Source organism: Oxyura jamaicensis, assembly GCF_011077185.1.
Source record: "Oxyura jamaicensis isolate SHBP4307 breed ruddy duck chromosome 14 unlocalized genomic scaffold, BPBGC_Ojam_1.0 oxy14_random_OJ72250, whole genome shotgun sequence".
Lineage (NCBI taxonomy): Eukaryota > Metazoa > Chordata > Aves > Anseriformes > Anatidae > Oxyura > Oxyura jamaicensis.
This window is the reverse complement of record NW_023304376.1, coordinates 11,212-32,667: the sequence shown is the minus strand read 5'-3', so window position 1 is coordinate 32,667 and position 21,456 is coordinate 11,212. Positions and strand designations below refer to the sequence as shown.

At 58.1% G+C, this 21,456-nt stretch overlaps 1 protein-coding gene across 3 annotated transcripts; it reads left to right on the top strand.

The window, feature by feature from the left end:
• Positions 1-2,682: 2,682 nt before the first annotated feature.
• On the top strand, positions 2,683-20,816 carry PRR35 (proline rich 35). Of its 3 annotated transcripts, XM_035312471.1 has the most exons (4): positions 2,683-2,806; positions 4,057-4,108; positions 17,310-19,118; positions 19,855-20,816. In XM_035312471.1, exons 3-4 carry the CDS (start codon positions 17,500-17,502, stop codon positions 20,786-20,788), a joined length of 2,553 nt encoding a protein of 850 aa, XP_035168362.1. In that variant the 5' UTR covers positions 2,683-2,806; positions 4,057-4,108; positions 17,310-17,499; the 3' UTR covers positions 20,789-20,816. The 3 variants fall into 3 exon arrangements, with proteins under 3 accessions (XP_035168362.1, XP_035168363.1, XP_035168361.1); XM_035312472.1 differs by lacking the exons at positions 2,683-2,806; positions 4,057-4,108 and adding an exon at positions 9,748-9,873 and having other exon boundaries at positions 17,410-19,118; XM_035312470.1 differs by lacking the exons at positions 2,683-2,806; positions 4,057-4,108 and having other exon boundaries at positions 16,805-19,118.
• Positions 20,817-21,456: the final 640 nt, after the last annotated feature.

The following is a 21,456-nucleotide window of genomic DNA, read 5'->3' as shown; positions in this document are numbered from 1 at the left end:
AAGTTCCTGCTCCAGAGGCACTGTGAAACAGCAGCACTTCCCCTGCCTGTGATTTGCCAGGCTCACCCAGGACGAAAAACTTGTCTGGACAGAATGGACAAGAAGGAAAGAGAAGAGAAAAGGGGAAGATGCTATGTGTGGAAGGAGAAGAAGGAGCAGAGTTGCTGTCTCACCGTGTCCTCAGTGCCTGCCCCGTTCCTTGGCTGGGGCTGACTGCATCCTCTTCCCAGACCTGCACCTTCAGCATGGCCTCAGCAAGGCCCTAGTCACTGTGATACCGTTATCGCTAATACCACCGACTGAGACAGCCTTATGGCCTCGTTCATGTTTGTGGAGAGCTGTGAGGTTCTTGGATTGGGAGGGCAAAGGCTTGTTATTTACTGGGCACCCTCATGGAGCAGCGGAGGTGCCCGTTGTGCAGCAGCCCCTTGCCTCTGTCTTCCAAGACCACTTGGGACCCTTGGCCTTGCTGAGCTGCACATTGCCGCTCTTCACCCCTGGTGCTGCTGCTTTCTTCCCCTCTCCCTCGCTCTCACTCCCCCTTTCTCTCTCTCCTCCTCCTCTCCCCAGCTCCGTAGCAGTTTCCTCGGGAGTGTTCAGCTAGCTGACACATTTGCCACAGATGGATGGTGCACATGGAGACAGCTGTCACTCCCGATTTGTGGTCTGCTGCGTGACAGCGGGACTGATGCCTTCTGAAAGGCCGTCTCGCGGAGCACATGCACTCTGACATTCTTCGAGATGAGCCCTACAGATACCTCTCAGTGGACCTCGGGAGAAGCTGGCAAGCTCACCCGTCCCGCTCCCCCCTCCCCGAAGCAGCCTGCAGGCTGGAAGAAAGCAAGCACGCCGGTGTGCGCACACGCTCGCGCACACACACACACACACGGCCAGGCTCCTCGGGTAGTTGTGTGCCACCGCTGGCCTGCCAGGTCCCAGCCCGGCTGTTTGCTCCTGGTGCTGGCCTATGAAGTGAGGCGGGCTGAGATTTGCAAGAGGGAAAGGTCACTGGCAGAGTTGCTCTGTTCCCTTTTTCCTCCTTTTTAATTGCAGGAGGGAGGGACGTGGGCTCCAGGTTCATCCTCCCGGAGCAGCTGCCTCCAGCCTCCGGAGCTGCTCTCACAGCAAAAGCTGATGGATTTCACAGCACCAGCCCCTCCAGGCCTCTGGCTTCTCCATCACTCACGGTGGTTTCCATCTCTGATGATGGCCTCCATCACCGACGATGGTCTCCATCACGTATGACCCCCATGGGATGGGGTCACAGAGACATGGAAAATCCCTCCCAAAGCAGAGGGTTTCCTCCCAGCTCTCCTGTGCAGGTTCATCTCACCAGCTTGAAGCCAGCCGAAATGCAAGGTTTACTTAGGCAAGGCCGGTTCCTTTGAGAACTAACCCCCTGCCCTAAGGCAGGCTGACGCTCATGGTTTTAGGTCCTGGCCACCCATACCTGTCCTAAGCACTGAATGGTAGAAGGCAGAGTTTGCAATGCCTTGCAGAGCCTCCAACAAAGCCCTTCTGGTGGGACATTCAGTTGGACATTCAGAGGAGCAGTGGAAACAGTCTTTAGCTCCAGGCAGAAGGACAAAATCTTCCAGATGCTTGACTCAATGGGAGTGGGAACTGGTCCTGCCTCTAGTCCTCAGAGAAAAACCTTCCTTCTGGAGAAAGGATATGAACAGCTGACCACTGTCCAGCTGACTTGAGGGAGGTTGTGGTCAAGGGAATTTGTTTTCCCAAATGGAAACAGAAAGCTTGAACTACAACTGGAGAATATTGTCTAGGCTCTTCTGGAACTGAAACCGACCTGAGACGTCTCCCTCTTGTTCAGCATCTGAGCCTTACTGAACCCAGCGACTGCAGGGGGTCATGCCAAAAGCCCTTCTCATATGATTCCTGGGTGGTGTCAACAACAGAAACACAGAGAAGAGCAGAAAAGCAGAGTAAACGTACACTTCACCTTTCAAGCATCCAACCAGACGTAGCCCTGAGACTTTGTGAACCAGACCTGATTTCTCTGTATCTAGTGACTCTTGGTGAGGTTCTCATCCCCGCCGTGCCTGGCTAGGTCTGCACACCCATCCCGTTCCAGAGGCTCTATAAGCAAACAGCAGGCAGCAGAAGAGGTGCACAACTGCGAGGACACAGCTGTGTAGGAGCACACTCAGGAATTCAGACAGAAGGTATGAGAGTTTGCACCAGGTCCCGGGCCCCTCAGCAGCAACAAGCATGTCTCCCATTAGGCTAGCCAGAAAGGCTGTGCAGCTGTTCACAGGGTCTGGGTGCACTTTACAGGCAGCAGGATTATGGACACAAGGGGGTTGCACTGCAGGTGTGTTGGCTTTGAGCTTTAAAAGCTGAGTGCAGCTCTGTTATCTGGGCAAGGACACCTTGGGCTCAGTGGGAGCTCATGCCAAGCCAGCATCAGCACAGGATGGAGGCTCCTGCTGGTCCTCCTGGAGGAAAGACGGAGCGTTCACCTAGTGAGAAAGCTGGCAGAACATCTCCCACCGTGGCAAAATATTAGGAAAAGGAAGGATGCAGCAAGGAACTTCAGCATAAGGACTGCACGTTCAGGATTGCTGAAAGTCATCAGAAGTCTTAAGAGGTTGAAATGGACCCAAATGTCATTGAAACTAAGGAGAAAAAAGGATTTCCCTCGTGATGAGGACTCCCCACTTTGCCTATGGAATAATTCACCTGAGCCATTTCATCAAGCTGTCCCTAATAGCGCTGTCTGACCCAAGATGGGACCTTCCCAGTCAAAAGCTAGCAGCAGCAGCCACAGGAAGGTGGCCCGAGAAAGGTCTGTGCTCATCTCACAGCAGCACAAAGCTGTTTTTTTTTTTTTTTTCCACAGGTATTTTTCAAGGAAGCGGAATTGCAGGTGAGAAGAAGGTACAGGTCTGTGGGCAGCATCTCAGACCTTGTGACCATCATCAGGTCACCGGCCACGGTCCCGGCGTGCAGAAGAATGGCAGTGCAGCCGGTCTAGGCTGGGCTACTTTGCGAAAGGAGAGACAGTGAAAGAGAAGGGAGCAAAACAAACCATATATTTCACGAAAAATGCTTAGGTTTCGAGCCTTAACAAGATAAAAGAAAGATAAATAAATAAATAAATAAATAAAAGGAAATACCACATTCATAAGAAAAACAGGATCCAGTAATTATGGACGGAGAAATGATTCAAGGGCAGAGAAGCCACCAGGTGAAACTTGGTGGAGAATAATGTGAAACAGGGTTTTGTGCCCATGAGAAACCGTTCTCAGCACAACCTGGTGTGGCCCCTGGCTGCGGGAGAGGCTGGGGATGGAACAAAGTGAGGGTACTTCTCCCTTGAGGAGAAACGTCCTGAAACCACCAGGAGCAGCTGGCAGGGCAGTGGGTGCAGCTGCCTCCCGCTGTCCTCAGTGGTCCCCGAGGTGCTCCCCACCTCCGGCTCAGGCAGGTGGAGGCAGCTGCCTTGGTCCCAGGGCTCCTCCTGGTGCACCAGGAGGTCCACCCAGGAGCTCGGTGGCCCTGAAGCCACAGGACCCGGGGTTGGGGAAGGGCGGTTGGAAAGCCCCGGGTGCAGCCCGGTGGCCCCAGCTGTGCAGCACACAGGGGCAATATAAATATTTTGCAGTCAGAGCGCCTGCAAGCGAGTCTGCGGCCCCTCACCTGCTCTGGCAGCGAGGCAGGCGCGGGATCAAGGCGAGCTCGCCTTCACATCTGGAGGCCTTGAAGAGCACATGAAAGGGGGCCGCTGGGAGCCACGATCACAAACGGAGAGCGGGGAAAGTTTGGGTCAGGCAGGGATTTCTGGCTGGTGGGTTTTGCACTGAGAAATTCTCTCTGTCTCTTTCATGCTGATGAAGATCCTTTTAATTTTCTTCCCCCTTTCTCCTCTGCGTCTCCCCTTCGGCCAGGCAGATCGCTGGGAGCCGTGCAGCATGTGATGCTGCCTCCCATATAGGGGCAGGAGCAGAGCAGGACCAACGGATGGACGCCCTAGGGCCAGACTTGCAGACAATATATAACCTACTGCACGATGTAAAACGCTTCCCACTTCCACAGAGCGAACATCAGGCGGAGCGGAGCGGCGGCCGGGAGAGCAGCCCTCGTGCAGGTGAGTCCCCGCGGCTCCTCGCCTGGAGCCCGGCTGGGGAAGGGGAAGGTGCGAGGGACTCGTGCCAGCCAGCAGCACAGCCGGCTGGCTCCTGCAGCTCGGGGTGTGATTCTGGGGGGGGTTAATCCCTTTCGGTGCCCGTGAGAGTCAGCCGAGGAGGTGAGGACCGGGTGTGCGGCAGAGCCCAGCCTCAGCCCCGCTCCCTGCGAGCGCAGATGCCGTCAGCTGCGGAGCATCCCGAGCCAGCTCTGCTTGCTCCCATCTCTTGTGCCTGGGACACCCGTGCTGCTCTGGGACACCTCTAGGCAGCGGGGCCCCCTGCACCCTGCCTTTTCCAATGGAGCAGAACAAGCACAAACAACTTTAAAAAGCACTTTTTCTTTTTTTCTTTTTCTTTTTTTTTTTTTTTTTCTTTTTTTTTTCCTAAGCCCGAGTCCTTCTGCGTCTGCCTGGATGCCTTCACCTTCCTGCGCTGGAATTTCCTTTGCAAAGGAAACTGTTCCCAGCTGGGGCTGAATGGGGGATGTGGGCTGGAGATAACACGGTTAAAAGGCGAAGCAAACAAAGCACCCAGTGTCTGTCTGTCTGCCTGGGCGTGGGGGGGTCCTTACAGAGCACCTGCTGGGGCTTTCCTTGTGCCGTGGGTCTGTTCTCGCACGGGGGGGAACAGACTTCGTGCCTGGGATAGTTTGTGCCCTGCTGAATGGCAGATATTCCTAGCAACAGCTACACGGTCTCGATGCTCGTGCAGAGTTCTTGTTGCTTTTTTTTCTTTTCTTTTTTATTTTTTTCTGCCGCTCATTGGGGTCTCAGCTGTGTCTGACCGCGGGGTGGGGGCTGAGGAGCCCAGGCTGCATTCGGGGCTGGGAAACCTCGGTGAACTTCCAGGAACTTGAGCAAGCTGCTGCGGTCCCAGGGCAGGCAGCTGTCATTGTGAACTGGTTAAAGAGGGGCAAAAAGGTTAAATTGAATACGTTTGTGGATTTCTGCTTATATGTGCTAAAATTTCTGTGAGCATGCAAGGGAGAGGCTAGGTTGAACCCAAGAGGAGGCTCCTGTGCTCATGCCTCAGTTTCCCCCTCTGCTCACTTCACCTGCCTGCCCGCACCGCGCGATGCCAGCCCGTGCTGCGCAGCCCTGCGCCTGCCCAGGCAGGGATGTCATTTCTCGTTCTTTGTTGGGGAATCAGAAATCAGATCATAATTAAAACTGCACTTTTGAGAGGGGACTCAGAGGACCCTGCTGGACAGGGACACCCGGACACTGCAGGAGATGGCACCTGCGGGGTGCTGGGGGCTCATTGGACCTCAGCAGCCCATGCAGGGCGTCCTGCGGTGCCATCTATTTGGGCCAAACTCTCCAGCATCTCCCTGCTGCCGGGAACTTTTCCTGGCCAAAGGTGGAAATCCAGTTCCCTTCCATAGCTCAGCATCACCGGGAAGATGGGAGTCCTGGGGAGTCCCCTCGCCCCTTGTTCAGGCTTGGACCCTGTCTGCGGGACAGCAAAGGACAGCAGCTGCGTGCAGCCGTGGGAAGGGGGGAGCTGCTGGTGTTTTCAGCTTTTAAAGCCCTTCATGGTGGCAGATGCTCTCATATTTGTCCGCCCCCCCCCCCCCCTTTCTGCCACCATGCTGGCTTCGCTCTGCGCCCTGCCAGCGGCAGCACCTTCCCCTCTGCAAAGTCAGCCGAGCAAAGCTTGGGTCTTGGTCTGCGCAGGAGGCAAAGCACATGCTGTTATTAGGTCCTCCTTATGGTGCTGGCACCGCTTGGGGAAACAGCCCCCAGATCCCAGGGAGGAAAAGGGCCTGAGCCCCCTTCTGACGTGTGCAGGAGGGGATTTTTCGATGGGGGGATGCAGGCGCAGCTGGGGGCCTGAAGGGGATGTCCCCCCCCAAACCCCCCCCAGCCTTGCAGATCTGACCCGGGGGCAGCAGCAAGTGACAGGAGGAGAGAAGCCACCCGAAATGAGTCCTCCTGGGGGGCGGGCAGGGGCTGCGGAGGCACTCGACTGCCCCTGGGTGCCGGCACCTCTCCGGGCCGCGGGCACCCACCGGGGAGCGAGGCCGGTCCCCAGCCCTGGCACAGCACCGAGCCGGCGGCCGGGAAGCGCCGCGGCGGCAGCGGGGCTGGCACAGCTGTGTGGCTTTCAGAGCTGCTTGATCGATAGCTTCTTCCTCGCGCTCCCCCATTCCCCCAATCCCCACATGCATTTTTCATGCTAACCCCTCCTGGGCAAAGGCTGTCTACGCAGGAAACAAAACACCACAAAACAAAACAAAACACAACCAAAACCCACTTTTGTTTCTTTGGTCCCCGGAGGTTGTTTTAGTTTAAGGGCCAATCTATATAGGTTCGGGGCTGGGAATATCTTTGCTCCACGAACAAAGAGGCATGAGAAAGCTCCCCAGGGCCTCTCTTCAGCCTCTTCAGGTTGGCCCAGAGCTGTGGAAGGCTGGGCTTTGTACAGCGAGCCCAGGCCTCTCAGCGCCGTGCGGTCAGGGCAAGGCAGGGAAGGGGAGGCTGGGGCTGGGCTCCTCCTGGGCACCTCCTGCCAGCCCCCCGGCCCTGCTGCCCCATGCCAGGCTGAGCTGGCTGGGATGGGGCAGAGCCACCCCGAGCTGTGGCTCCGAGCATCTCTGGGGCCCCGTTGGAGCTGAGGCAGGGCTGCGTGTGCCGAGCTGCAAACCTGCGGGTCCCTGCCCTGCTGGCAGCGTCACCAACACACCGACTGCTCCCTGCAGCTTCATGAGCATCCCCAAGGAGAGACTGGAGATGAAGGTTTGGGCATTTTCCAGAATTAGGGGGAAAACAAAACAAAACAAAACAAAACAAAACACGCTGCATTTGGGCACTTGGTCAAAGAGCAATTTTCAGGGAGAATCCCCTTTTCCTGCCCTGTTATCCATGGGGAGGGGTCCCCTGGTTTTGGGTGGCACCAGGACGATGTGGGATGGTTTGTGCAGCATCACCAGCACCCCCTGACTCTCCCTGCTGGCACTGGTGCTGGCCTGGCCACTGCAGGGAGGCTGCCACACATCTGTGCTGAAGGACAGGTCCCTGGGCAAGGGCTGGTGCAGGGCTCCCAGGCACCCCCCTGACCTGTGCTCCTCTTTGTGTCCCCAGCACCGGGCACCCCATGGGCTCAAATCCCATGGGACCAGAGCAGGGAACCCCAGCCACATCACCCCGCGTTGCTCCCAGCCCCACAGCCCCAGCTGTGCCGTGTGAGCTGGCATTCCCCAGCCCTCCCAACGCACCCCGGGGATGCGGCCGCACTGAGACGGCTCAACCAGGTCCGGCGTACGGCAGCGAAAGGGCAGGGGCCAGGATTAGCACGGGGAGGAGGACACCTTGACCTTTCCAGCAGCTGGTGACGAAGAAAAGTTTCCGGCGACCTGTAGCAAGGCACCGGGCGGGCTCTGTTATCATCTCATCAAAGGCCAGCGTGCCGGCCAGCAGCGGGCAGCCACTGCCGCAGCGCCGTGGGGCTGAGAATTAACTCACCGGTGCCCGGCTCGGCCAGGAGCTCTCGGGATGCCGAGCTGGGACAGGCAGGAGGGCAGACCGCAGCCATCCCCGTCCCCGTCCCCTCTGCTGGCTGGCACCCAGGCACCCCCAAGGGGCTCAGACCCCATCAAACCACTCCCGTGGTTGCAGACCCACGGAGAAGCCCGCATGGGGGCTGCCGCTGTTCCCCTCACCAGGTGCCGGCACCCTGGGGTGCGGGGACACAGCCGTGCCCCCGACCCGCCCCAGGCTGTCCCTCTGCTCACTGGCCCGGGGTGGGGGGTGGCAGCCGGCTGTCCCCGACCTTCCCGCGCGCAGATGGCATGGGCAGCCAGCACAGGTGGCCCTGTGCTGCGGCAGATTGGGGCCGGCTGCCTGCTACGCGCCCGGGAAGGGCTGCGTCCCCGCCACGGCTCGGGGACAAGAGCGAAGGCAGGGAGCGGGGAGCTGAGGGGGCAGCAGGGACAGCTGCAGGTCCCCGCTCTGCTGTGCCCGCCGTGCACGGTGCCAGACCCGGTTCTTGGGCACTGGCACCAGAGCCCTGCTGAGCTGTAAAATACTGAGCCAAGGACACAGCCTGGTGATGGGGAACCTGTGGGTCAGCAGCCAGAGGGGATGCAGGGTCCCCTCGCTTGGCCCCAAAAAGAGAAGCCAGGCCAGAGCATTGGGCGGTTTGGGGAGGGTCGGATTTTCAGTAATTCCATTGAACTATGCACAGGGATCCCAGGGCACAAGCTCTAGGGGCAGGGGCGATGGCAGGGCTGTCCCAGCACGAGGGGCCCCAATGCGCTGCGCAAAGGGGACATCTCGCACTGCGGGAGGTACGGTGCACGAGGCATCAGCGGCCGGCTGCAGCAGGTAAATGATTAATGCCGCAGAGAGCCAGCCTGGCACCCTGCCCACCGTGTGTCAATGGGAGAAGGTGATGCCAGGAGGGGAATTTTTGCACCCAGGGCTGCCCACGCCACCCCACGGGGGCGAGGGCTGATGCTCATGCACCCAGCCCCAAACCGGCGTGCCGCACTGCCTGCAGAGCACGTCCTCCTCCAGCCCAGCTGGTTTTGCTCCCAGCCTGCTCCGTCTGCGCGCATTAAAGCTGTTTCTAGGTCTGAACTGCTTTTGGCAAGCCGGGCTCCTGTTGGGCTGTCCCTCTCCCCACCGCCCTCCCCAGCCCCGGCACGCACCCCCACGCCAGCCCCCGGCTGCTCCCCCTCCCTGGCCGCAGCTCTGCCAGGGCCATGGCAAATCAGAAAGAAGCCTGCGGGGCAAATCAGTACAAATGAGACCGAGCAAGAGGGTGGGGAGGGACGGTGAGGGAGGGGGGAATGACTCCTGGGTTCGCGCTTCTGTTCCCGAGTTTGATGTTGTCTGCAAACAGCCCTGTAAATGCTCGGGAGCAGCATCCAAAGGCACCTGCCCTGCTCCTCTCCGTCCCAGAGCAGAGCAGGGGCCCAGCCGGACGCTCAGCGCAGTTGGGGAGCAGGCTGAGCTGTAAGTCCTGCCGATTCGGTGCCCGTCGGGGCGGGAAGGGGTTGGGCAGGTGGACGAGGGGGCCGAGGGGCAGGGGTGACCCCAAGGACAGCACCCCACCGAGGACCCGGAGCGGGAAGCTTTCCTGAGGTGAAACTGCCGTATCCCAGCATTGCCCCCAGAAACCAGCCCAATGGAAACGGGGAGCCCAGCAGCGTGAGCTGGGGCTCAGGTGCCAGAGGGATGTGTGGGCACTGGGAAAAGGGCTGAGCAAACTGTAGGAACGGGAGCACTGCGGGGAAAGACACCGCTCGGCACGGGGCTTAAATTATTTCAAAGCGGTGCTCTTTGATCCAGTCACCGAAATTTTTGCAAAGCGTCGCCGCTCCATCTTATTACAGGCGCTCGGCACCGGGAGGTCATATGGGGCCTTTCTGCTTGGATTGCTCTCCTAATGACATGTCCAATTGCCTTTGCCGGGAATTTGCTCACGCGAGTCTTTGACAATAGAAAGTTTGTGGCGGATTTTGGACGGTTTCCCCGCTGCCGTGTGGCGTGCTGCGGAGGGCTGACTTTGCTCCCGACTGGGAAGCGAAGCAATGTGTCGGTGATCAGGCTGGGCATGCACAGGGCACGGATTCATTTTGCGTGCTCTTTCCCAAGGACTGCATTTTCCTCTCTGTGATCACAGAAAAATCAAGAAGAGCAATATTTGTGTTTTTTTTTTAGGCTTGGATAAATGTGATAAATGTTTGTAATTGCGAAGGACAAACACAAACGGAGGGAAAGTTTGAGATATAGAAGCAAGACAATATTATCCATATTCCCCATGTTTTTCCCTCTAAATTCTTCCTAACGGGAGCAAAAACTAAGCTGAGCTGCTGAATTTTGAAGGTTAGTTACTGCGATGTTTAATGGTGCCGAATAGAGATATACCAGAGAATTCATACCAGAGAATGAATGTTTGCAATAATTTTGACAATTAAATCAATGGGTCATGTAATGAAGAGCATTTCACAGCACAGAGCATTCTCAGGCTCTTAAAAAAAAAAGAAAAAAAAAAGGGGGGGGGGTGTAAGGGAATGAGGTGGGTAGGTCCCAAATGTGTATCAGCAGTGGCAAACCCCAGGACCGACACGGGGCAGGCTTGGGGCACTGCCCCTGGGTCTTCTAAACCCCTTCTGGTGTTTCAAAGCCCAGCAGTGCTTTGGTACAACCCTGGTTTGGAGGAGGGAGGCACAAAATGGCCCCTCCGGAGCCGACATGCAGTGCTGGGCAGGCTGGGACACACAAAAATGCGGCTTCGCGGCCGTTTCCCGTAGTCCCATGGCACAGAAGAGGTTAAAAAGCTGCCTTCCGAGCTTTACACCAGTTAATAACACCCAGCATACAGCCCCAGTGGCTCTGCCTCAGGCCGTTAGTCTTCCCGGTCATTACTTGGCCATACAGACCCGGCTGGGTCGCTGTTAGAGGCAGGGTCACCCCTCGGCCCCAGCGATGCCGAGGGCGCAGGGTCCGGGCTGGGAGCTGGGAGCGGGGCAGCCCCTGGGGGAGCAGCACCCAGGGAGCCGCCTTCATCCGCGCTGATACCAACCCAACACCCTCGCCAAGGCACAGAGCGGCTGCTGCTGCCTCCAGGTGAGCGAACGGCCTGCAGCGCTGCAAATGTTCCTGCCCGGGACGAGATGTGCGTTTGGGGGAGATCTGTCCCCAAAGCGGTGCCACCTCTCCCGCGCAGGCATTCCCCGACGGCAAGGCAGGGCCGTGTCCCCTTGTGCTCTCTGCTGACAGACAGCACTTTCAGCACGTTATCCCCCGGGGAAAAAGACTCATTTTAATTCTGTAGGAAGTTCTTTGGGGTGTCCCCCCCCCCTTGCTGGCCCGGAGTCAGGGTGACCCCATGCTCCTGCACCTCCGACAGTCGGTCGCGCCGTCCCTCCCGGTCCACACCTTCCCTCGCTGCTCCCGCAGCCCCTTCAGGCAGCAGCGCACCACTTGCCATTCCGTTATTTATTCGGCAGCTGGAGCAGATTGGGCTGGATTTTGTGGGACGTGGTCTCCAAACTGCACCGGACCCTGCCCTTGAGGCAGCACTGGTGCTGCAGCCCGTGCTGCAGACTTGGAGCATCACCTCCCACCCTTATCACCTTCTACCTTGAGTGTTGCCAGCCTCCTGAATGCCGAGAGGGTGCCTGGGCACAGCTGGGGTGAATTTACCTGCTGCGAGGAGAAAAGGGGCTGTCTGCATAGGGGAGAGATGCGATGCTCGTGGGATTTTAGCAAGGACGTGTTAGGGGCTGGCTGGCTGCAAAGCTGCTTTGCAGGCAAGGAGCACGCCTGGGCACGAGGCAGCCGTGGAGCCAGGTCCACGACACGAGCAGAGCCAGAACTCTGCCTGCCAGAGCTGAACCGAGGTTTGTGGGGTTTTGTTTGTTTGTTTGTTTTTTCCCCAGAGGGTGGGAAAGATCCTGAAGGGAGCAGAAAGCATCGAATGGGGACAGAAAGACAGGGATGGGGAGAGCTGCGGGCAGTGCTTGTGATGTCCATGCGCGGAGAGCCCCTCCTGGAGCAGAGGGAAAGGAGCTGAGGGTGCAGCAATGGGCGCGTGCAGGAGCAGAAGAAAGTTGGGCTGGGAGCGGAGAGGTGAAGGTTTCGTGCCTCGGTTCTCTTGCATGGATTTGAGCTGGAGCATGGTGAATTTTCTGGTTGTTAAATGGAGACTGATTTGGTGGAGCAGGATGCATGAGCAGATCATACAGGCACGGCAGGTTCTTCGTGGGAGAGAGCTGGCTGGAGCACAGGGTGCGAGCAGGGCTGTATCAAGAAGGGGACACCCCTGGGGTGCCTTAGGTGACACTGCGAGAGCTGGCCTCTGCCAGCCCAGCAAAAGCACAGGAAGGAGGAGATCTCCTTCACTTCTTACCCCTCCCATTCCCAGCGCATTTAAAGAGCGTGAAATGAGAGAGGGTAGGTGGAAAGTGAAAAGGAGGAGAAAGTTTCTTAGTATTGGTGATCAGGGACTTGACCTCAGAAGTTTCAGAAGGTTGTGGGGCCTTCTGAAGGGTCCAGGGGTGATGAAGTGCACCCCGTTGTGGGACAGAGCTCACTGCTTTGTGGGGAGGTGGTGGGGTGCATTGCGTCCCCAGCCTGGGGACCCGTGCTCACGAAGGGGCTAGGGATGGACCACCAGCCCCAGAGGTGGGCCAGGGGGAAGGCTGCGAGGACATCTGCAGGGCGTGTGGTCCCAGGCCGTGGGACACCAACATGGGGCTGTCAGACCTCGTATCAGGCCAGCAAGGGAAGAAGAAACCTGTAAGCGGAGAACGAAACCTCAGAGGTCACAGAAACTGAAAGAAGTTACGGAAACCTTCCACGTGTCACATCAAGCACGAAGGTGGCTGTATCAAGCAGCCTTCCAGCCCCTTGGGAACAGGCAGGGTAACTCTGTGGGGCCATTTTGACCTCCGGGAGCCCTGCACATCACAGGCGTGACATGCAGGAGAGCTGGCCAGTGCCTTCCTCCCCAGATGGTTTTCCTCTCCCCCTGCCCACCATGCCAGCCACGGGCACCATCTTCTCTGCGTGCCTTTGGGTGCCAGCCACGCTGCTGGCCCTAATGCCTTGCACACAGCCACTTTCCCCTCACACATTTTCACCTGGAGACTGATGTTGTCTTCACATCTGGAGCTCTGTTTGCAACCGAGCCACTAAATAGATGGCAGGGTCACTGTGCTCTCCTGGGGCTCCATGAGTAGAAGTAGAGGTGGAGGAGGAAGCAGGGAAACCCTGCGGTGGGGCCCAGACACGAGCTCGTGCGGGCGGCTGATGTAATGTGGAGAGACAGACTTACATCTCCTCACCAGGACCTGCCTCCTGCCCTGGGGGGCTGCGGCAGGAAGGGCTGCGGGAGGAAAGCCTTTTGCGGTGGAGAACGCTCGCGTCTATGGGGAGCAGCCTGGAGGCTCTCGCGGCCTCATCTCATCTCTCCAGGAGCCTGTGAGCTGTGCGTCATGGGCGGAGGGCAGCACACCAGGCTCCGACCCACTGTCGCTTGGTTGAACGCTCGCCACCACGCCGCTTTCCACAGTGTGCCGGGGTTGCCTCAGGGGGTCTTCAGGCTGACTGAGGCTCAGGGAGAGACGGCTGCTTTTTGGGGACGGAGGCTGGAGGCAGAGAGCTGAGGAGAGACACAGAAACAAGTCTTGAACAAGGGCACAAAAGGGAGGAGAAAATTTGGACCCACAGGTAGGGAAGACTTGTGTGCACAAAGGCGCTGAGGCTCGTGCACGCAGCAGGGAGCAGGTTCATCATGGGGCTTGGAGGACTGGCCGAGGCTGGGCGGGTGACCCCAGACATTTCGCTCCAGAAGGTAGCAGTGCTCACCGGGACGGAGCCCCCTCATGTCTGGGCTGGTGTTTGGGGTCAGACTGGCTTTGGGGCTGTAGGCAGCCCTCATCCAAAGCTCTCTGTAGACATGAGCTTTCCAAAGCAGAAACTCCAGATCCTCCAAAATGCTGGAAATCTAAAGGCTGGGAATCCAAATGCTACCAGATTTTTAGGCTCTTGGGTTTGGACGTTTTGCCTGTAAAGCAGTTTGGGCTGCATCAAGGTGAAAAATTTATTGAGAGGTGAGTGCTGTCAGTGGAGACCAAGCAGGAGTAAGGCAAATATCCAGGTGGGCATTGTCTCAAATCTGTTGACACAGGGACCCCAAAGGATGGCCCCACGTAGTTGTTTTATGGCACACGAGAGCAGGTCAGCACTCAGCCCCCACCTGGGGGGAGGTTCAGGGAGGTTGGGAGCCAGGCTTCCCCCCTCTTCCGAGTGCCTGCTGCTTTGCCATGGCCAATTGCCCTCACCCCAGCCTCTGATAAACGCTTAAAAGCTCAAATCACACAACCCCGGGCTATGAAAACAAAGAAAAGGACCCGATATCCACTAATAGCCAAGTAGCCCCTGCAGCAAAAGCATGTAGTGTAGGGAAAGTGGTTTGCATTGATCGGCGGCTCCCCGCTGCCACCCGCTCCCTGTAAAGCCTCTCTGCCTGCTCCAGGCTCGGCACTGCTGAAAATGGGATAAAACCCCCCAGGAAGCACCAAATTGGGGGGTTCTGGGTAATGGCAGGAAAGGGACAGTTTGTGGGGCTGGATCAGGGTAAGTGGCATAGAAAAGCCATCCTCCCCCTGCTGCACCATCCTGCTGAGCACCATCGTTTGGGCAGCCAGCTCCCTGCTGCAGAAAATGCTGCTGGCAAATGGCCCTGCAGGGACCACAGAGGTGATTGCGATGCCCAGCCCCTGGAGCAGGACTGGTTTGGACACCAGCGTGCGGGGATGTCCTGCCCGTGCAGTTGACCCTGACACACAGGGTGTCAACTGACACAGAGTTGGCACAGGGTGACAACCATGCAGGGTGGAACCAGCTCACGAGACCTCGGGAACCTCAGCGCTTCTCCCATGGCCCTTCTTCCTTGCCATGTCCTATGGGAAAGGCTGATGGCTACCAATTCCCTTGGCGGTGTGGCTCCCTGGCAGCCTACGCACTGCGTTGGAGGACTTTGAGGGCAAAGGGAGGACAGCAGTCTGAGAGGGGGAAAAAGCTCTTCGGTGTCTGCAAAGATGGGCATCAGGGCAGGTTCACAGTGGCAGGGCTTCTCCGATGGACACGTGCTGTGAAGAAGGCCCGTCTTTGAAGCAGACCACTCCACTTCAGCAGTCCTTTTGTCTCTCCCTTCCCTGAGCAGGGTGCTCGGATATGTAAGGGGGGAGAGGGCTGCAACGGCTGGCCCTGTGTCCAGCTTCAGCCTGGAAAGAAGGTGGTGAAGCAGGGGTGTGATGGCGAGCCACAGAGTCCCCCCATGTGGCCAGTGTGTGCTCAGGGACTGTGGTCGCCTTCTTCACCAGCCAAAGTGTTGGGGGACATCGAAGGGAACTTGTGGGAGGAACCTGCTCAGGAAGCAGTGCGGTGTGCTGGGAACTCCCTGCTGCAGGATGTTCTGTTGGCTCAACATTCCCGTGGCTTCAAGAGAAGCCCCTGTAGATTCATGGAGGGGAGGGCCACCAGCGGGTGCCACAGAAGCACCGTGTCTGCTGTGGGGATGAGCTGCGGTGGCTGAGGTTTGGGGAAAATTGGAGCAGTACCATAGATGCTTGCCCTACATCCTGGGCATCTGTTTTGGTTGTTATTAGAGACGTGAGCCGGGTGGGCTGTTAATGCAATCCCGTCCAGCTGTCTGTAATGTTGCATGGATCGCTTATAACCCTGGAGCTCAGGCTGGGTCTGAGATTTTTAAAGCACTGGAGCACCAGAGACTGCATATCTCTTTCCTGAGCACCTCTCCCTTCTTTGCTCCCTTTGTCTCTCCATCTCTTTCTTTTCCCCTTGCCCCTCCGCTCCTTCCATCTGACCGTGCCCCCCTCCCCGCATCCTGGGGAGGCGAGCAGGGATGCTGCAATTCCCAGGCACAGGTGCACAGTCCCTGCCGCGCGCTGCCCCCAGGCACGGCCCCGCACGGCCGCAGCTGACAGCCCACTGGAAATAATGCGTTGTGGCAGAGCGAGACTCAGCAGACCACGAAGATCTGCTGGTGCGGGAACTGCTCAGCAACCAGGAGCCACAACGCCTGGCTCCCGGCTCCGCAGGGCCTGATCCAGCCCTGGGGATGCCTCCACTGTGCCTGAGCCTTCCTCCCCTGTCCCCTGGCTCTCATGTGGGGCATTTTCCCACCCCATCCCCATCTTTTCATCTGCTCCCCCCTTTCCGTTCCTCTCCGCTGTGCTGGGAGGTGGCGGTGGCCACGTCTCCCTGTCTCCATGCAGGACAGCTCCCTGCTGTCCCCACAGCGCCAGATACGGGGGGAACGGCTCCCGCAGCAGGGTTGGAGGAGAAGGACCAAGTGTGCAGGAATGGAACAAGCAGTTCCAGTCTCCCAGGAAAGATTTAATCTGCCTCTGGTGTATAAACAGCGAATGTTTGTTCAACTGCCCTGCAAACGTGCGGCACGAGGCACGGCTCCCAGTTGGCCGCTCCGCGTTTCTCGCCCTCTAATGGGGAGGGGGACAGGGTACAGCCCAGTCCAGGGCCCGTGAGGCTGCACAGAGCTTGGTGGCTGGAGCCAGGAGTGATGCTGGAGAGAAAGGGCAGGATGTGGCCAGGTGCTGTGGCTGCGGGGACGGCACCCATCCTGCATAGCCACCTCCACATCCCTTCTGCTCGCCTGGGTACCACAGCGCCCGCGCGGGGCTCTCTCAGCTCCCAGCCGTGACGCACACAGGTGGCTGAGGTCTCAAGGACAAGCCGCTCTCTCTGAGCGTGCTGGGGGGCCATTGCCCATGGCGGTGACCCCCCCAGGCAGGAGGCCCTGAGCTCTGCCTGCACATCCTGCTGAGATGGGCCAGCTCTGTACCCCGCTGCTCCCCTGTGAGCCCCAGCGCTTCAACAGGTTCCAATCAAAGCAGGGGACATGGGTTGATGGCACAGGGATTTTTTTTTTATTTTTTTTTTTTTTTCCTATTTTCTGCAAGAGCAGATCTCAGTGGCAGGGTCAGCTTCCAGTTCAACCGGCACATGGGCATGCAGTGCTGTCCCCAAGCCCCATTCCCTGTCCCCATTGCAGGCAGGATGTCTGATGACAGATCTCAGTAAGAGAGTGGAAAGGGTCCTCTGCAGGTCCTCCCTGTCCTGGTCTGCAAATGCTCTTGCTGTGCTCCACAAAAGAGGTGGGTGGTGATGCCACTTGGTCCTGGTGGTGAGCAGAACGTGGAGAAGCCCCCAGCATGTGAGAGCATCCTCCAGCCCAGCACAGCCACCACCTGAGTGTGGGGCTGGTGGCACTGTCCCCGGGGCCACCACTGGCATGGGGCATGAGGAGGGGCCATGAGCAGAGGGTGCCTGTGGACGCTAAGGATCCCTGGGACTCTGCAACCTTGAATCAGCCTTCGGGTGCTGCAGCCAGGCTATGGCTGGGCTGGGCTGGGTGCACACCGGTCCGGTGGGGACAAGTGCCCATGGCAGCTTGGAGTGGCCGCCTGAACCTGCCCTGGCCGCTCTGGTCCTGGCTGCCCTGCCTTGGGCTTCCCTTCCCGCATGGGCTCAGACCACACTGTGCCCAGTGTCCCAGCTTGTTTCCCTGAATGGCCCCAGGTGCCTGCGGCAATCTGGAGATGGTGCTGCCCATATCCAGCAGCAATGTCAGGTTAAAGTCAGTCCGTCTGCCTCTCCCCAGCAGGTCTGTCTGTCTGACCATCCTCTCTGACAACGTCTGTGTATGAGCAGGGCTTGGCAAGGCTGCACAGCTCACCAGTTCCCGCATTGTCTCCTTCCAGGGCACGCAGCGGTCCCTGGGGAGGTGCAGGGAGATTCAGGCGCCGAGCCCCTCCATTCTCACCAGGAGCCGTCTCCAGGTACCCACTACCATGTCCAAGGATGACGTGGGCTGCAAGCTGACCTCTGTCTACAAGCACAAGGAAAGGAAGCCAAAAAAGCCCCACTACATCCCAAGGCCATGGGGCAAGCCATACAACTACAAGTGTTTCCAGTGCCCCTTCACCTGCATGGAGAAGTCCCACCTCTACAACCACATGAAGTACAGCCTGTGCAAGAACTCCCTCTCCCTCCTCATCGAGTCTGACTGGCCCTACAAGAAGGGCAACCTGCTCCACCCGGAGCTGCGGCTCCTGCACGCCACCGAGGCCACCCGGCTGCGTGGGCGCCGGGACGAGCCGGAGACCTGCGACTCCTCGGCCACATTGGGAGGGTCGGGTAGGACCAAGCAGACCCCTGGCAGGGATGGCCATGAGGAGAAGCAGATGCCAGGGGTGGAGATCCTGCCTGCTGAAGGGGCTGCTGAAGAAGGCGGCCCCTTCCAGGAGGAGGAGGAGGATGTGGCTGGCCTCTTGAGGCAGATGGATACGGGGGAGAAGAAGGAGAAAAATGAAGAGGCGGGTTGCCAAGGTGACCCAGCTGAACCAGAAGTGAACACTTTGGTCTTTGGTTTCAAGAACAAGCGAGACAAGCCTTGCAAGGAGGTGGAGCCCGACTTCATCATCACGGATGTCTTCTCCCTCAAGAACCATGTCATGAAAAGCAGGGAAATGGCCTCCCCGGACCTAGAAGCTAAGCCAAAGCATTGCAAAGTGCCAAAGAAATGCCTGGCAAGCAGTGGGATCCTCATGGAGCAGTGGAAACTGGTGGCAAATGGGCAAAGAAGGAACACACCTGAGGTCTCCCCACCTTGTACTGACAGCAACATCATCCCTTGCTACCCCCCTCCAGCATACAGTGACTACCACGAACCTCAGGGCCTCAACCTCTCACTGCTGGGTATTAACTATCCACTGAACCCCAGTCTCTTCTCCTACCTGAGCCCCACCATGGCCAACAGTGCGACAACTCACCCACACTTGGCTCAGCTGCCCTTTTTGGCCTCCACGGCCCAGCTGATGCATCCGCATACCTCCCACTTCCAGCCTCTGCAGAGCCCTGAGCGCTCAGCCTTCCTCCCCCGCTTCTACTACCCCTTGCTCTTTGAGCACACCTTCAGCTCCACTGAAGGCAAAATGTCCTCCAGCAAGCCGGAGGCCCAGCAGCTGGTGGGCTCCGTCCTGCCCACACCTCCCCAGGCCAAACCCCCCAGTGAGCCGACCAAAGCAGGGCTGCTGAAGGTACCGGTTCTGAAAACAAGTTTTCCTTGGCCCAAAGGCGGCAGAGAGGAGGCAGCCTCCGAGCTCAGCCACGGAGCCATGCTGAAGGAAGAAGAGGAGAAGTGGCTGTCCCAAGAGAAGGAGAGCAACTCAGATTTGGGCCTCAACAACCTACGCAAAAAGCCAGCCACTGACATCTACCAAAATCTGGTAGGGATGAAGGATGGCACTTTTGTTCCCAGTGGCGTCCGGAAGGCAGAGTTGTCAGCAGTGACCTGTCTGGAGACCAGCAGCCCTACAGGCAACAACCTGAAGAGGAAGCTTAGCTCCAATGATCTGGATTTGATAGGACCTGAAATGCTGATGCCTGGAAAACTCAGCTACCAGAGCAGGTAAGGTGTCTGATTTCTGCCTCTTCCTTACATCTGGCTGGCCCTAAGCACCATCTTCGTACCCTGTTGTATCCCCGATCCACCCCTTGCCTCTAGACCTTGCTGGGAGCCTCCAAGGGCTCAGCACACTCCAGGATGCTGGTCCAGCCACCAGACAGCCAGCATGGACCCGCGGCAGGGCTTTCTGCCCTCCAGGACCTGAACAGGCTTCAGGCATGTCCAGGTACCTGGGCCGTGTCACCCCTTGCTGCCCCTTGCTTTCCCTTATTTCATACGGAGCCAGAAGCTCTGTGGGGTCTGTGCAGTGTGGACCTGCGCTTCCCAGGCACCAGGGAATCTCCTCTGGGGTCCCCGAATATCCCATGGTTGCTGGAACAATTGTTGACTATTTTTAAACATCCACATTTGCATTCCTTTGATTTGCCTTCTGGTTTCAAAGCCCAGAGGGAGGGTCACGCTTCCAAACATTTCCTTTTACCCGGGGCTAGAAATGTGCACAGCTCCTTTTAACAAAATTTCAGTTCCTCCCCTGATTGTGCAAGTCCAGCTGTGACTCCAAGAAAAATGTCACAGTCAAAACCACAGCTTTTGGCACCCAGAGGAACCTTCCCTGGAGAAGCTCTCTGTGCTTTTCTATCTCCACCTGCCTCTTCCCTGTTCTCAGGCTGGCTGCAGAGATCCCCTCCAAGTGCTCTCCCTAGTGACTGTAGTGACTGTATCCATTTCTCCTCTGCAGTGGTTCAAGGGCCAACACTGGCCACATCCCCAGGGTCCTGGATCACTGGCACACGGACGTCCTTGCAGGCTGGCCTGAGGAACCAGAGAGGGGCAATGACTCTGAAGTCCTGCCCTTGGGGGGTGCTGGCCCAGACCACAGCCTCTGCAAGCAGAGCAGACCACAAGAGACTTCTGCCACCATGACAGACTCTGAGGCTACGACCGTGCTTATCGGGGACCTGTCCAAAACCTTAGAGGAGTACCAAGAGGTGGAGAAGAAACTGTCTGATCTGGCAAAGGAGGACACTCCCGGGCAAAAAGAGCTGAGGGACCAGCTAGTCAAAATCCGAAGGGAGCTCTACCACATCCACCAGGCACTGGAGAAAGCCACCAAACCCCACGAGGGGCCTCTGGACCTCTCGGTGAAGAGATCCTCTGAAGGCCTGGAGAAGGGCCAGCAGGCCAAGAAGGAGCCATGCAATATGGGCCTGGCCAGTGAGAAGCTCCATGGCAAAGACCAGGGGACCCTCAACAAATGCACGGCCACGGGTGATGCCGGAGATGAGGAGGGGCTGCCGAGCTGCCTCCTCGAGGCCGAGAACAAAACCATCGACTTGCTGATCAAGATGAGCCGTTCTGAGAGCCTTCGGGCATCCTCCTCCGAGGACCACCTGGGCGCAGTGATCAAGGCCGAGGTCCTGCCGCTCACCGTGCCACTGGAGCTCCGGCACGTCATGGAGCCCTACTACAGCCGTACCACCAAGTGCGAGGCAGACTCCAGTGTCCTGCTCTGCTCTGACGGCAGACCCAGCGCCACCCAGGGCCCTCAGCTCCCGGTCACCACCGAGGAGGGGCCCCTGGGCTGCCGGGCCATGCAGCGCTCCCTATCCTGCAGCCTTCCCAGCGAGACAGATGCCGTGTGCATCCACAGCCCTCTGCATGCTGACCCCTAAGTCCACCTTGCTTGAAAGCTCCTGGATCTCACTAGCCACCTCATGCTTGACCTTCCTACTGTCCCACCTCTCCGCTCCCCCTCTTCCCCACAGCTGAAAACTTCACCGCTGCCCAACCCCACAAGGCCTAAGAAAACAGCCTTGTGCCCCTCTCCCCACCATCCTCCTGGGCTCTGCATGCTCATCAGCCTCAGCTCCCCGGTCCTGGAGCTTGCTTTGAATGGGAAGTCACTAGCAGGCAAGAAAAGAAAGCTGCTAAAAGCACCGGGCTTTCAGCAGGAGGCTTGACCACCCTTCTCATCAGAGACACTCAGGAACTTGTGCAGCCCAGCTCCTGTGACTTGCAGACAGGGGCAGGACCACAAATGGGTGCCTGCAAGGCCAAGCCTGCGTCCAGATGTGGTTGTGCTCAAACAGGTTCTGGTTGTCACCCTTGTACAGAGCAAAGCCATGGCTACTTCATCTCCTGTTGGCTTCAGGGTCACCGCAGGCAATCGGTTGCCCAGATGGACCAACCCAGAGGACAAATACTTTCCACACTGTAGACACAAGAACATCCTCCCAGCCACAATGACACGAAGATGTGAGAGACACCTTGCCTCAAACCACAGCTCCACACTTGGGTGCTGAGCCCTTTGCCGAGAGGCTCCATGAGGACTTGCCATGCG